The sequence below is a fragment of the Orcinus orca genome, chromosome 7, assembly GCF_937001465.1.
Source record: "Orcinus orca chromosome 7, mOrcOrc1.1, whole genome shotgun sequence".
Lineage (NCBI taxonomy): Eukaryota > Metazoa > Chordata > Mammalia > Artiodactyla > Delphinidae > Orcinus > Orcinus orca.
Genome location: NC_064565.1, coordinates 83,143,899 through 83,157,509, shown reverse-complemented (window position 1 = coordinate 83,157,509; position 13,611 = coordinate 83,143,899). Strand labels below are relative to the sequence as shown.

The window sequence follows — 13,611 nt, the reverse complement described above, 5'->3', positions numbered from 1 at the left end:
GACCACTGTCTCCCTGTGTCTTCACATTATCTTTCCTGTTTCTAGGTCCAAGTTTCCCATTTTTATAAGGATACCAGTCATACTGTATTAGTTTCCACCCTAATAACCATACTTTAATTTGCTCACCTCTGTAAAGACCCTTTCTCCAAATAAGGTCATACTCTGACATACTGGGGGTTAGGACTTCAACACATAAGTTTTAAGAGAACACAATTCAACCCATAACAACACTTTTTTCTCTTAGAACTTCTATTCTACTGTTTTCTGATGTTCAGTATAGCTGTAAAGAAGTTTGAAACCAGCCTGACTTTACCCCTTATACGTAATTTGCTTTTTCTTCCTGCGTGCCTGAAAAGTCTGTCTTAACTTGAAATCACTTCACGAGGATATGTCTTGGAATTTATCAGTCTTTATAATATTTTTCCTGGGACACAGTTTGCTCCTTTGATTCTCAGGCTAGTTTTTATTTGTTTCTTTTTTCCTGTTAGAACTTTGAAAAAAAAATTTTTATGCCAGTGTGTTTCTTCTTCTTCAGGAACACCATTTATGTATATGTTAGATCTCTTTTTTGTCTTTCATATCTGTCATCTCTGAGGTAATTTATCATAGTAGTTTTTAATGTTGTTTTATATGCTTTTTCAAGACAATTATGACTATATTTTTCATTGTGTTTAGTCTACTTTTTATTATGACTAATGAAGATTTCATCTCTATTTTATTTTTATCTTTTTTATCCCAAACTCTGATGCTTTGCTTACATCATTGCCTGTAAATGTTGTCTGTTGGCTTAAAATCTTTTTGGAGCTCTTTATAGAGATCATGTTATTATAATTTCTTTAAGAGCTAAAGAATTATATTTATCTGAACTTTTCTACTATTTTCTGTAGTGATTTCTCATCTTTTTCTTTTTTTCCCCCTTTTTGCTTTTCCCTTGATGGAGTTGGAGAGGATGAGAAGAGTCTTAGGTTGCTTCCTTTTCCTTCATATCTTTACACGTCTTTAAATGATGCCAGCTATTTTTTGAAATACAGGGTAGGAGAAGCATGCTGTTATCTTAAACAGCCTACCACCAAGTCTGCTTATGTCTCCTGCTTGAGATGCTCTTCCCTCAGTTTTTAGCATTCTGGAGATCATTTGGCTCCTGGCAAAGTCTCCTTTTTTGTAGATTTTCTGTATGGGAGTGTAATAATTGTTACTTCACTTTCCACTTGCACCCTGCTTCACGTCCAGCAATGTTCCTCAGCTATAATGCAAGGTAGTAGACCACAAAATAGTGAAAACCTAATTTCTCCTTCAATTCTGCCTCCCCTGCTATTAAGTAAAATTGGATCTCTGTGAAGATCTTTCCTCCTTCTGCCTTGGCCTGACACACCCCTACACTTGAGACTCTAAAGAATCTTTGAATAGGCCTTTCAGAACATTTACCTTCAGGGAAATTATAACCTTCCTCAGGCTTCAGAATTCTCCCTTATATTGGTCCAAATTGCATAGCATTTGGCAGACATTCTACATTGTGATTCAGGATCGTGGACACTTCCTTGTTTACTTGATGATGGCATTTTAAAAATCTATCTTTTGTTCTTTTTGTTGTTTTCTGGTTTTCAAGGAGGGGAACAGTGAGGTAAGAATGCTTTTACATTAGGTTTTTAGCCACAATCTACTTTGGCACTGAACCATATTCTTAATTCCTGACATCAGGTAACTTACCAGGTTATATTTCACTATTTAGTGGACTCTAATAAGACTTTTCTGGAAATATTGCTTCTATTAGCTTATAACTTATACCATTAATTTTATAATATTTCCATACAAAATGATATAAGCATATTTTTATTTTAATATTGTTTCTGGTAGAAGATATAAGTCTAATATATAACTTAATAAATAGGGTGGGGTGGTTTATATTTTAAGTGTTTTTTCCCTAAAATTAAAAAGCACAGGGCTTGTTCTTATGAGTTTGATAGTTAGATTCCCTAAAATATAAAAATGAATTAACATTATTTCTCACTTATTTCCGTAGCTATTTCCCCCTTCACTCTTAGAATATAGTGCCTTCTACTTTGCAAAGTAAATAGAAACTACTTTGTGGAAACCAACTCAGCTTCCAGTCCCCAACATACAAACTTACCTGACTCATAACCCATCCTTAGCTTCTTATATTTTTTTAGTAACCTTTCTCTTCCAAGGTTATTTGTGCCTCTTTGCTCTGGATACTATAACTTCCCTCTTCCTCAGGGACCTCATTCCACTATTATCCTTCTTTTCTCATGTATTTTAAGACATTTTCTCTCCATTCGTTCATAGCTTCACCACTTACTAGTGTGTTTCTTTGAGTAATCACTTAACTCTTCACAGGGTTGGTTTTGTAATATCCACATTAATAACATAAAGACATCCGGAAAATCTATTTTGCAAGATTGATGCAAAGATTAGAGTTGTTGTATACAGAAAGTTCTTTGTATAGTGCCTAGCACCTGGTAGGAGATAATTACTATCCTTTGACACACCCCCACCAATGCCTTAATTCTCTTCTACCTTTCAAAGCTAAGCTTGAAAAATTACTCTACATCTAGTATTTCCACTGCCTCACTACCCATCCTCCCCTCACCTGCTGAAGTCTACTTCATTACCTTTCCACTGAAGCTGCCTTTGATAAAGTTCCTCAGTGATTCCCTAATTGCCAAATAGTTTCCTTTCTTTTCAGTCTTTCTTGACCTGTCAGAGACATTGGACATACTCCTTGAAACTCTTCCTACCTTTGGTTTCCATGATACTGCTCTCTTCTGGCAATCCTTTTACCTCCTTTCATTTTCCTTTGTAAGCTGAATTTTTGCTCCCCGTGATTTCATATTCGATTCTACATTGTTTCACCCTACATACACACTCTGATGTTATCATCCATACTCATCTCTCTAGCCCCAGCCTCACTTCTGAATTTTAGACCTGCACTCTCCAGTACAACAATAGCCATTACCACATGAGGCTACTGAGCACTTGAAATGTGTGGCTGGTCTGAATTGAGATGTGTTTAAGTGCAAAATACACACCAAGTTTTAATGACATAGTATGAAAAATGAATGTAAAATTTATCACTAATTTTATATTGAATACACTTTAGTATATTTTTAATATATTTATTTAAATAAAATATATTACTGGAAATTAATTTTACTTGTTTCTTTTTACTTTTCTAACATGGCTACTGGAAATTTTTCTTTCAGTTTTATTGAGATACAATTGACATACAGCACTGTGTAAGTTTAAGACGTACAGCATAATGATTTGATTCACATACATCATGAAATGATTATCACAAGTTTGGTGAACATCCATCATCTCATATAGATAGAAAATTAAAGAAATAGGAAAAAACTTGTGTGTGATGAGAACTCTTAGGATTTACTCTCAATAACCTTCCTATATAACGTACAGCAGTGTTAATTATATTTATCATGTTGTATGTTACAGCCCTAGTACTTATTTACCTATAACTGGAAGTTTGTACCTGTTGACTGTCTTGATTTTAATTAACATGTAGTTCACATTATTTCTATTAGTGCTGCTTTAGAGCCACATCTACAACAGCTTTTGATTGACTGTATACCTCTACTAGAAGTCCTACAAATATCTCAACTTTTATGTGTTACAAAACTAACTTCTTCTCTTTAACCCCCTCACAATAACATAAACATCAAACTTGCTTTTCTTATATTCCATATTTCACTGAATGGTGCCACCATCTGCTGGAAAAGCCATAAATCTGCTTTTGTGTGATCTGTTCCCTGCCTGTTACTCTACTGCCTCATCTTTCAGCTGTCATTCGGTGAATAATCTTCCTTCCAGCTGTACCAAACAACCCACACAGGTCTCCCAAATGAGGTGTGCTCTTAGTTGCCTCTCTGCCTTTTCACATAGTTTTCCCACCTTCTCTCCCTAATTCTTCAAATTCAAGCATAAACTCCACTAGAAAACTTCCCCTGACCCCCTCCCCAACTTTCTAAAGCTACATCAAGTAATTCTTTTCTTTCCCATGGATCCCTATATATGTGTCATAGGACTTAGGATAATTTTGACTAGTCTGTCTCAGATAAGTCTATAAGTGAATTAAAGATAGAGAATGTGTTTCTCCATTGTGTAGCAAAATGCCTAGTAAATTGTAATGCTGAATAAATATTTTTAATTAATAAATGGAAAACAATATTTTTTTCTTTGTTTTGTTATAGCCTTATTCTGGTCATGGAGTTCAAGCAACGTATCACCAGGTTTATGCTCCAAGTGCCATTGCTATGCCTGCACCTGTGATGCAGCCTGAACCAATTAAAGTAAGAAGTTTGTTTGGATTTTTTTCTGTTATTCTCAGTCATATTTCAAGTTTTCCAGATTTCTCTTCTGAAAAGAAACAACTTTGGATATTTATGTCACATTTGCAATCAGAAGTACAGAATTAGTTAATTATTTCATGTGAAGGAAATACAATTCTAAACTAGCTATAATTTCTATGAATTAGTTTTGAACAACTTATAAACCACACATGGTCAAAACTTTTTATTTACTGTAGTAAAATATATATGACTTAAAATCCTCCATTTTTAAGTGTACAGCTAAGTGGTATTAATTACATCCACATTGCTGTGCAAATGTCACCACTATCTAGTTCCAAACTTTCTCATCACCCCAAATAGAAACTCTGTACCCATTAAGCAATAACTTTATATTCTTCTCTCTGCAGTCCCTGGTAACTTCTAATCTACTGTCTGTCTCTATGAATTTGCCTAGATACTTCATATACTAAGATTTTTATTATGTTAATGGCATGTAACATTTATGGGGAGATGAAAACAGTTAATGATCTACTCTTCCAGTTTGGGAATTTTGTGCTCATGCACCTTAAATCAGATCCAGGCCAGGAGTGGTAATCTAGTTAGATCCATGTGTGTATTCAATATATAAATATATTAGGGAAATGTGACTATACCTCTAAGAACCCAAACTGATTAACTATTATGATGGTACTATGAATCTTGCTTGCAGTGTACTCTTTACAGTAAAATGATGGAGGTTAGCGATTTCACACTCATATTTTTGCTTCTGACCCAGACCATATATTGGAACTCAATACCAGGACAGTCTACTTTAAGGAGCCTCCACAGTCTTTCGAATCTCCTCACCCCTTCACTGCATTCCTTCACTGCTCTTGCCACTGTACTGCAAACATGGACTAAAATCATAATTTTGACCTAATACCAAAGCCTAAAGTGTTAGTAAACATTACTTATAGAGAGCTCATTATAGTATCAAAATCTTCTAAAACAAACTTCTCCTAATGTTAATACTTTCTCCAGATACACTTCTTTAGAAATAGCTGAAATAGCTATGCCATATTAGATAATCAATTGCAGATTATATATATATTATACACACACACATTATATATATATATAAACACAAATGATTGAAGTTGTACTTCTAAATAATTCCAATAGAGGATAGAGTGGTAGTTGGATAGGAGAAATTTCCAAAGAATATTAATGTTAAACATCCTTGATTTAAAGTTTAATTCTTCTAGTTTAAGAGTATACACTTTTCTACATTTTCTTAAATCTGTGAGTAGGTAATTCAGAAATTGTACAGAGAAACTGGTATCTTATTCTTTACCATATAAAAATTATACATATGTTGAATATAAGTCATAACAGTGGTGTGAATAGACACCTTTCTTTGTGCATATAAGCATAAAACTGGAATCAGAAATCTGCCTCTTGCTTGTCTGGAGAAATGCTGCTAAGAGGAACTTTACCCTTTCTATCCTGATACAGATCTTTGCTCTGCTGTGCCACAGGCTAAAGGCTAACAAAACCACTGACTTGTTTCTATTTGTATTTAATCTGTCTTGTTAAGGCTTATAATAATTCTGGTTTTCACATGGGATACATCCTAGGGAAGATTTTGGTCCTGACAGAGTTAAGATTTCAGGACTAGGGAAGAGTTTAAGAGCTATGAACTGTGGTTAACTAGCTTACTCCAAAGCCCACGTCTCACACAACTGTAATTAGATTTCATCGAATCTGAGCTAGCATGGATTATACAACACACCATTATTTTATGTATCACTATGAAAGAAGAAAAACTTGCCATCAATTGTAAATGTATACTGATTCAGAGTTTTTGAAATATGAAAAGATGTATATCTCAGAATCAATGAAGTTTGGCATGTTTTATTTTTATTCATTTATTTATATTTTTTGGCCGTGCTGTGCGGCATGTGGGAACTTAGTTCCCGGACCAGGGATCGAACCCATGCCCCCTGCATTGGAAGCACAGAATCTTAACCACTGGACCACCAGGGAAGTCCCTGTCATGTTTTATTTTTAATTTAGATATGCAGGATTGTAGGAAGCTTGAGTTAAGGGGAGAAAAAAAAAACGCAATTCCCCTTTTGTTAGAGATGAGGGGAAACAAAGAAAATTCAATTAAATAAACCTTCAAAATCAAAACTGCAACACAGGGCTTTTGTATAGAGTTTTATATTTCCTATTTTATCTTTCAAGGTTGAAGGTTCCATGTATTTTATACTCAAATATTTTTCTTTAGGTGATTTGATGGCACTCAATAGAAAATGGTGCCCCACTCAGCAACAGAAACTCCAAAACCAATTCTATAGTTTTCTAAAACTATACAATCTTGTAGACATACTTTACTATACAAATTTTGCTGTGTGGAAAATTATCTACTTTTGTTTATAGTGCATTTGTATTATAATATAGAAATATTAATCCACAAATGTTACTAAATCAATAGGAGACGATTGTTTCCTAAAATTTATTAAAGTAGACTAATATTAAAATATTGACAGTTGAAACATTAACCTTTTTTCTTCCTATGCAAATTTTCCCTGGTGTACCAAAAACGTTGGTGACTTAAAATTATAGAAAAGTTGGGCTTCCCTGATGGCGCAGTGGTTGAGAGTCCGCCTGCCGATGCAGGGGACACGGGTTTGTGCCGCGGTCCGGGAAGATCCCACATGCCGCGGAGCGGCTGGGCCTATGAGCCATGGCCGCTGAGCCTGCGCATCCGGAGCCTGTGCTCCGCAATGGGAGAGGCCACAACAGTGACAGGCCTGCGTACCGCAATTGTAGAAATACTCCTTGGAAGAATTTGAGCCTATTGTTTTTATAAAAAAGTGTAAGGTGTAAGTCGTTTTTAAAACTCTATTATAATTTTAAGGATGTTAATTGTATATATCCAGAAGTAGTGATTTCAGACGTCAGAACTATCTTAAAGCAACAAATCTAATCAATAAAATAGAGACCTTATCCAGAGTTCAGAGCACAAGTCTAACTGCTGTAAGTGACTGTTTGCCAGAAGCTACTCACTGACGGTAAGCCACAGGCTACTGTATTCTGTCAAATCAAACAATACATTGTAAATCAGACCAATATAGAAACTATTTATTAGATTAACATGGTATTAATTAGGGTATCATTCCCTAGTTCAGCAGAGTCACATACAGAATTAATTTTAAAGTCAATAAAGCAAAATCACATAATGTTAAAATTATCCCATTGAACTAGACTATAGGAAGGAACAAAAGGAAAATCTTTGTCTATTTGGGCATTTGAAGCTTTTAAGATGAATATCAGATCCCTAGGTAATAAGGGTGTAAGTGGAGAATTGTAAAGTATTTATGTTTCCTTACAGTGTTTTTCCATTTTTACATTAATTTAAGTGTCTAATAAGTTTATTCTTATGAGGATTAATTGAGATACTGGAAAGTGAGTAAATTATAATTTGAAATTAACCTTTAAGTTAAATGTTCTTTTTATTTAACTCCAATGTATTACTAGCTATTCATGAAAACATTTGATATTAAGGATAATATTTAACCACTTGCCAGGCTATGAGGAATTTCTTCTAATTAAGGCACTGATTGGGCTTGAATGAAAAACACAACTATTGGCCTGTTAGACCTTACTTGTTGGAAAGACAGAATGATTCAAAAGTAAATTGGAAAGGGATTTGACCTACTACCACTGTCTGTTTTTTTAGCTCAGAGACCCATAATGTGCGTTCACCTAAACATTAGCAACTATCTTACCTTACAGAAAAATTCTACTACTGTCTTCTTCCTAACCATTTCCTCATTTCAGTATCACTAACACTTCCTATAAAGCATTTAGAGATTAAAATTCCTTCATATTCAGCAGATCCTCAGGGTAGAGGAGGACAGTTGTAAAGTATTGCATTCTGGAGGGCAGGAATAGGAAAAACCTGTGCTTTGCAGCTCTGAGCATACAAGAGGGTAAAAATTTTCATGGACTGTGCATAGGTCTAACTATAGATAGCCTCAGAGGGGACAGAGAACAGTAAGGGGAGTCAAGGACTCATGAAACCAATTTTTAGAATTGTCATGGATCTCCATTCAGTGATGAATAAACAGAAAAGTACACACTGCATGGGTCTCATGAAAAATTTTTTGCATATGGCAGTACATTGAAGATAAGGATAAATAGCATATATATATATAATGTATAAGAACATATATAAGAGGAAATTAAATTAATTTTCAAAAATATATCCCATGTTCCTGGAAATTACAAACTAAAAAAGAGGAAAGATAAAATGGTTGCTAGCCAGTGTAAGAAAACACTGTATGAAACTATTAATATGATGGAAAGAATTAAATTTGTCTTTACTGCATGCTTGATATCACTGAGAAAAAGTTGGCTGGCCCTCTGAAATACCTACAGTGAAGCTCACTGACAAACCCATCATTCACAAAGAACTTCCCATTAGGATTTTAGTCTGCCCTATTAAATATGGGTGTGCAGTCACATTAGAAGAAAGCTTTCAGAATGAGAGACCAAAACAAACATAAAAAAAGAAATTCAGACGAAACATATAATTCAGGGAGCAGAAAAAAATCAAAGAAACTATAATTAATATCCTCTCAGAGATAAGAGAAAATTTATGAGAAGTGGTCCATGCATAGTCATCCCAGAAAACACTTTATTTTTTCTCAAACATCTTAGTCCTGGGCTTCCCTGGTGGCACAGTGGTTGAGAGTCCGCCTGCCGATGCAGGGGACACGGGTTCGTGCCCCAGTCCGGGAAAATCCCACATGCCGTGGAGCAGCTAGGCCCGTAAGCCATGGCCACTGAGCCTGCATGTCCAGAGCCTGTGCTCCACAAAGGGAGAAGCCACAACAGTGAGAGGCCCACATACCGCAAAAAAAAAAAAAAAAAAAATCTTAGTCCTTTTAATTTTTTTCAGCTTTGTATTCTGAAATAATTTCAGATTTACAGAAAAGTCACAGAAATAATAGTTTCTATGTATACTTCACCCTGCTGTTCTTTGACTGGAGGGCACTGGTACAGGAAATGAACCATAATACAATTCTCTTAACTATATACCTTCTTCAGATTTCACTAGTTTTACCACTAATGTGATATCTGAAATAAATTACATGTGAAAGGGTTAGACATTATAGGCAAAAGATTTTAGAAAACAGATTTTTAAAAGACAGAGGTGAATAATAATAGAGAAAAAGATAAAATCAGAAGATTAATTCAAGAAGTCAAATATTAATTCTGGAAAAAGACATAGAGAAAATGTTTTGGGGGAAATTAGGAAAAAATTAGTACAAGAAAATTCCCTAGGAAGTTAATGACAGGAGTGTCTAGATTAAAAGGGCCCAGAGGGAGATCATAAAGGTGGAGTAGGAGGATGCAGGTAGAGCTCACCTCCCACTACAAACACATCAAAAATATATCTACACGTGGAGCAATTCTCACTGAAAACACACTGGAAGTCATCTGGCAGAAAGACTCTTATACAACCAAGGTCGTAACAAAGATCCAAGATCCAGATGGAATTGGGTAGGAAGGGAAGAGAAATGATCAGGTCGGGAGGGAACAGGGAAGAGGAGAGGGATTACACAGGCTCACTCCCTGGGGAGTGAGAGGTTCAATCCACCTTTCAGGTATCCCCAGCCTGGGGGTCTGACACTGAGAAGACAAGTTGCCTTAGCAGGTTTGAAAACCAGAGGGACTGACAGCAGGGCTGTAAGAAACCTAGACTCCACTTGTGAAGACCACACACACTACCAAAACAAGGCAGAGGAAGCAGATAGAAACTGCCTGGGACTCTGGCCAGTTTCCTGCCACCACCCCGGTGTGCACCCCGGCCTGAGACAAACACCAACTCCAGCCCCACTTGCTCTGCAGTACAGCTTCACACTGGCTCATAGCCTTCCATGGCCAAGGGGAGTGCACAGCTCTGGGGGACAGAGCCAGCTCAAACACAGAAAAGCATCTGAATAGGGCAAGGGTGGCCATTTCTGGCACTAGTGGAGGCAGTGGGTCGGGAGTGGTCCAGAACGCTCACTGGTGCTGGGACTGCCACAGCTCACACCCCGACCCACACTGGGCACTCCAGCCCCACCTACTCTGTGGTGCAACTCCATTCCAGGCAAGGGCTACTGCAGCCAAGGGGAGTGCACAGTTTTGGGGAACAGAGCCGGCTCAGACCTGACACAGCATCTAAACAGGGCAAGGGCAGCCATTGCTGGCACCAGCAGAGTCAGCGGATTGGGAGCAGTCTGGAATGCAGACTGCTGCCAGGACCACCACAGCCTACACCCCAACCCATGCCAAAAGCCTGTTCCAGTCCCTCTTGTTCCAGCACTGCTCCCTTTTGGGGCAAGGGTGACAGTGCTGGGAGGAGGGAGAACACAATTAGAGGGAAGGGAGCCAGCTCTGACTTGACCCTCAGGACTTCTGCTCCAGGAACTTGGGACCTGACCCTTCCTTCAATAGGGTAGTGTTGGCCACTGAGCAGTGGAGAATCCCTGGCTCACACCTAGCTCTGGCTCTAGCTCTGTCCCCTCCATGTCCAGCCCCACCTCTTATCAAGGTGATAGCTGCTAGCATACCCTGGGGAAAGACGTAACTCATGATCACATCGGATCCAGCTTTCCCACCAAAGCCACTGGGCACGAACAGACTGTATAGGGACAGTCCCACATAAGGACACCCTTTCAAAACCACAATAGGTAACTGATTGAGCTAATTTCATAGAAATGGAGAAATTTAAGCAGAACGAGAAGAGAGAGCAGTTTGTTTCAAATGAATGAATAAGAGAATAACCCTGAAAAAACAACTAATGAAACAGAATAAATAATTTACCAGATAAAGAGTTCAAGCGTTAGTAATAAGAATGCTAACTGAATTAGGGAAAAGAATTGATTAACACAGTGACAATTGTAACAAAGAACTAGAAAATATGAAAAAGAATCAATCAGTACAGAAGAATATGATAACTGAAATGAAAAGAAACTAGAGGGACTTAACAGCAGACCAGGTGATGCATATGTGATCTCGAAGGTAGAATAATGGAAACCACCCAATCAGAACAGCAGAAAGAAAAACAAATTTAAAAAATGAGAACAGTTTAAGGGACCTCTAGGACAACATCAAGTGTGAAAACATTCACATTATAAGGAGAAGAGAGAGAGAAAGGGGTTGAAAATGTATTTCATGAAATTATGGCTGAAAACTTACTAAACCTAAAGAAGGAAAGAGATATCCAGCTACAGGAACCACAGAGGGTCCCAAACAAGATGAACCCAAACAGACCCACACCAAGACATATCATAAATAAAATGGCAAAATTTAAAGATAATGAGAGGATTCTGAAGGCAGCAAGAGAAAAACAAAGAGTCAGTTCAAGGGAACCCCCATAAGGCTATCAGCTGATTTCTCTGCAGAAACTTTGCAGGCCAGAAGGGAGTGGCATAATATATTCAAAGTCCTGAAAGGGAAAAACCTGCAACCTAGGACACCCTACCAAGCAAGATTATCATTTAGAATAAAAGGAGAGATACAGAATTTTTCAGACAAGCAAAAACTAAAAGAATTCAGCAATACTAAACCTACCCTAAAAGAAATGTTAAAGGGTCTTCTCTAAGTGAAAAAGAAAAGGCCACAAAAAGTAAGAATCTATAGGAAAGGAAAAATACCACTAGTAAAGGCAAATACATAGTAAAGACTGTGGAGCAACCACTTAAATAAGCTAGTCCTAAGATTAAAAGATAAAAAATTGTAAAACCAACTATAATTACCTTAGACAGTGAAATGATAAACATGAAATGTACAATATGACATCAAAAACACAAAACATGGACGAGGGGAGTAAAAAAATTTACATGGCCGCTGAGCCTGTGTGTCCGGAGCCTGTGCTCCGCAACGGGAGAGGCCACAACAGTGAGAGGCCCGCGTACCGCAAAAAAATAAAATAAAAATAAATAAATTAATTAAAATAAAATAAAATACCTAGGAATAAACCTAACCAAGGAGGTCAAACACCTATACTCTGAAAACTATAAAGAATTAAATCAACTACAACGAATAATCCTAAAATTTATATGGAACCACATAAGACCCCAAATAGCCAAAGCAGTCTTAAGAAAAAAGAACAAAGCTAGAGGTATCACACTCCCTGACTTTATACTACAAAGCTACAGTATTCAAAACAATATGGTACTGGCACAAAAACAGACACATAGACCAATGGAATAGAATAGAGAGCCCGGAAATAAACCTACACACTTATGGTCAATCTATGAAAAAGGAGTCAAGAGCATACAATGGAGAAAAGACACTCTCTTCAATACATGGTGCTGGGAAAACTGAACAGCTACATGTAAATAAAAATTAGAATATTTTCTCATACCACATACAAAAATAAACTCAAAGTAGATTAAATACCTAAATGCAAGACCAGAAACCATAAAACTCCTAGAAGAAAACATAGGCAGAACACTCTTTGACATAAATTGTAGCAATATTTTTTGGGTCTGTCTCCTAAGGCAAAGGAAATAAAAGCAAAAATAAACAAATGGGACTAATTAAACTTAAAATCTTTTGCACAGCAATGGAAACCATCAACAAAATCAAAACACAACCCACTGAATGGGAGAAAATATTTGCAATTGATATGACCAATAAGGGGTTAATATCAAAAATAAATAACTCATACAACTTAATACCAAACAAACCCCAACAACCCAATTAAAAAATAGGCAGGGACTTCCCTGGTGGTGCAGTGGATAAGAATCCACCTGCCAATGCAGGACACACGGGTTCGAGCCCTGGTCCGGGAAGATCCCACATGCCACGGAGCAACTAAGCCCGTGTGCCACAACTGCTGAACCAGCACTCCAGAGCCCGTGCACCACAACTACTGAGCCCGCCTGCTGCAACTACAGAAGCCCACATGCCTACAGCCCGTGATCCGCAACAAGAGAAGCCACCACAATGAGAAGCCCACACACGGCAACAAAGAGTAGCCCCCACTCGCCACAACTAGAGAAAGCCCTCGCGCAGCAACGAAGACTCAACACAGCCAAAAATGAATAAATAAATTTATTTTTTTTAAAAAAAATGGGCAGAAGACCTGAATAGACGTTTTTCCAAAAAAGAGATACAGATGGCCAATAGGCACATGAAATATGCTCAACATCGCTAATCATCAGAGACATGCAAATGAAAACCACAGTGAGATATCAACTCATGCCTGTCAGAAAAGCTATCATCAAAAAGACAACAGGGACTT

General features: G+C 37.2%; 1 protein-coding gene across 1 annotated transcript in view; it reads left to right on the top strand.

The window, feature by feature from the left end:
- BOLL (boule homolog, RNA binding protein) overlaps positions 1-13,611 on the top strand; it is a 56,480-nt gene that overhangs the window by 26,718 nt on the left and 16,151 nt on the right. Inside the window, exon 10 of the mRNA XM_004262886.4 lies at positions 4,224-4,322. Coding sequence (XP_004262934.1) covers positions 4,224-4,322 — 99 coding nt within the window. The remainder of the gene's footprint in view (positions 1-4,223; positions 4,323-13,611) is intronic.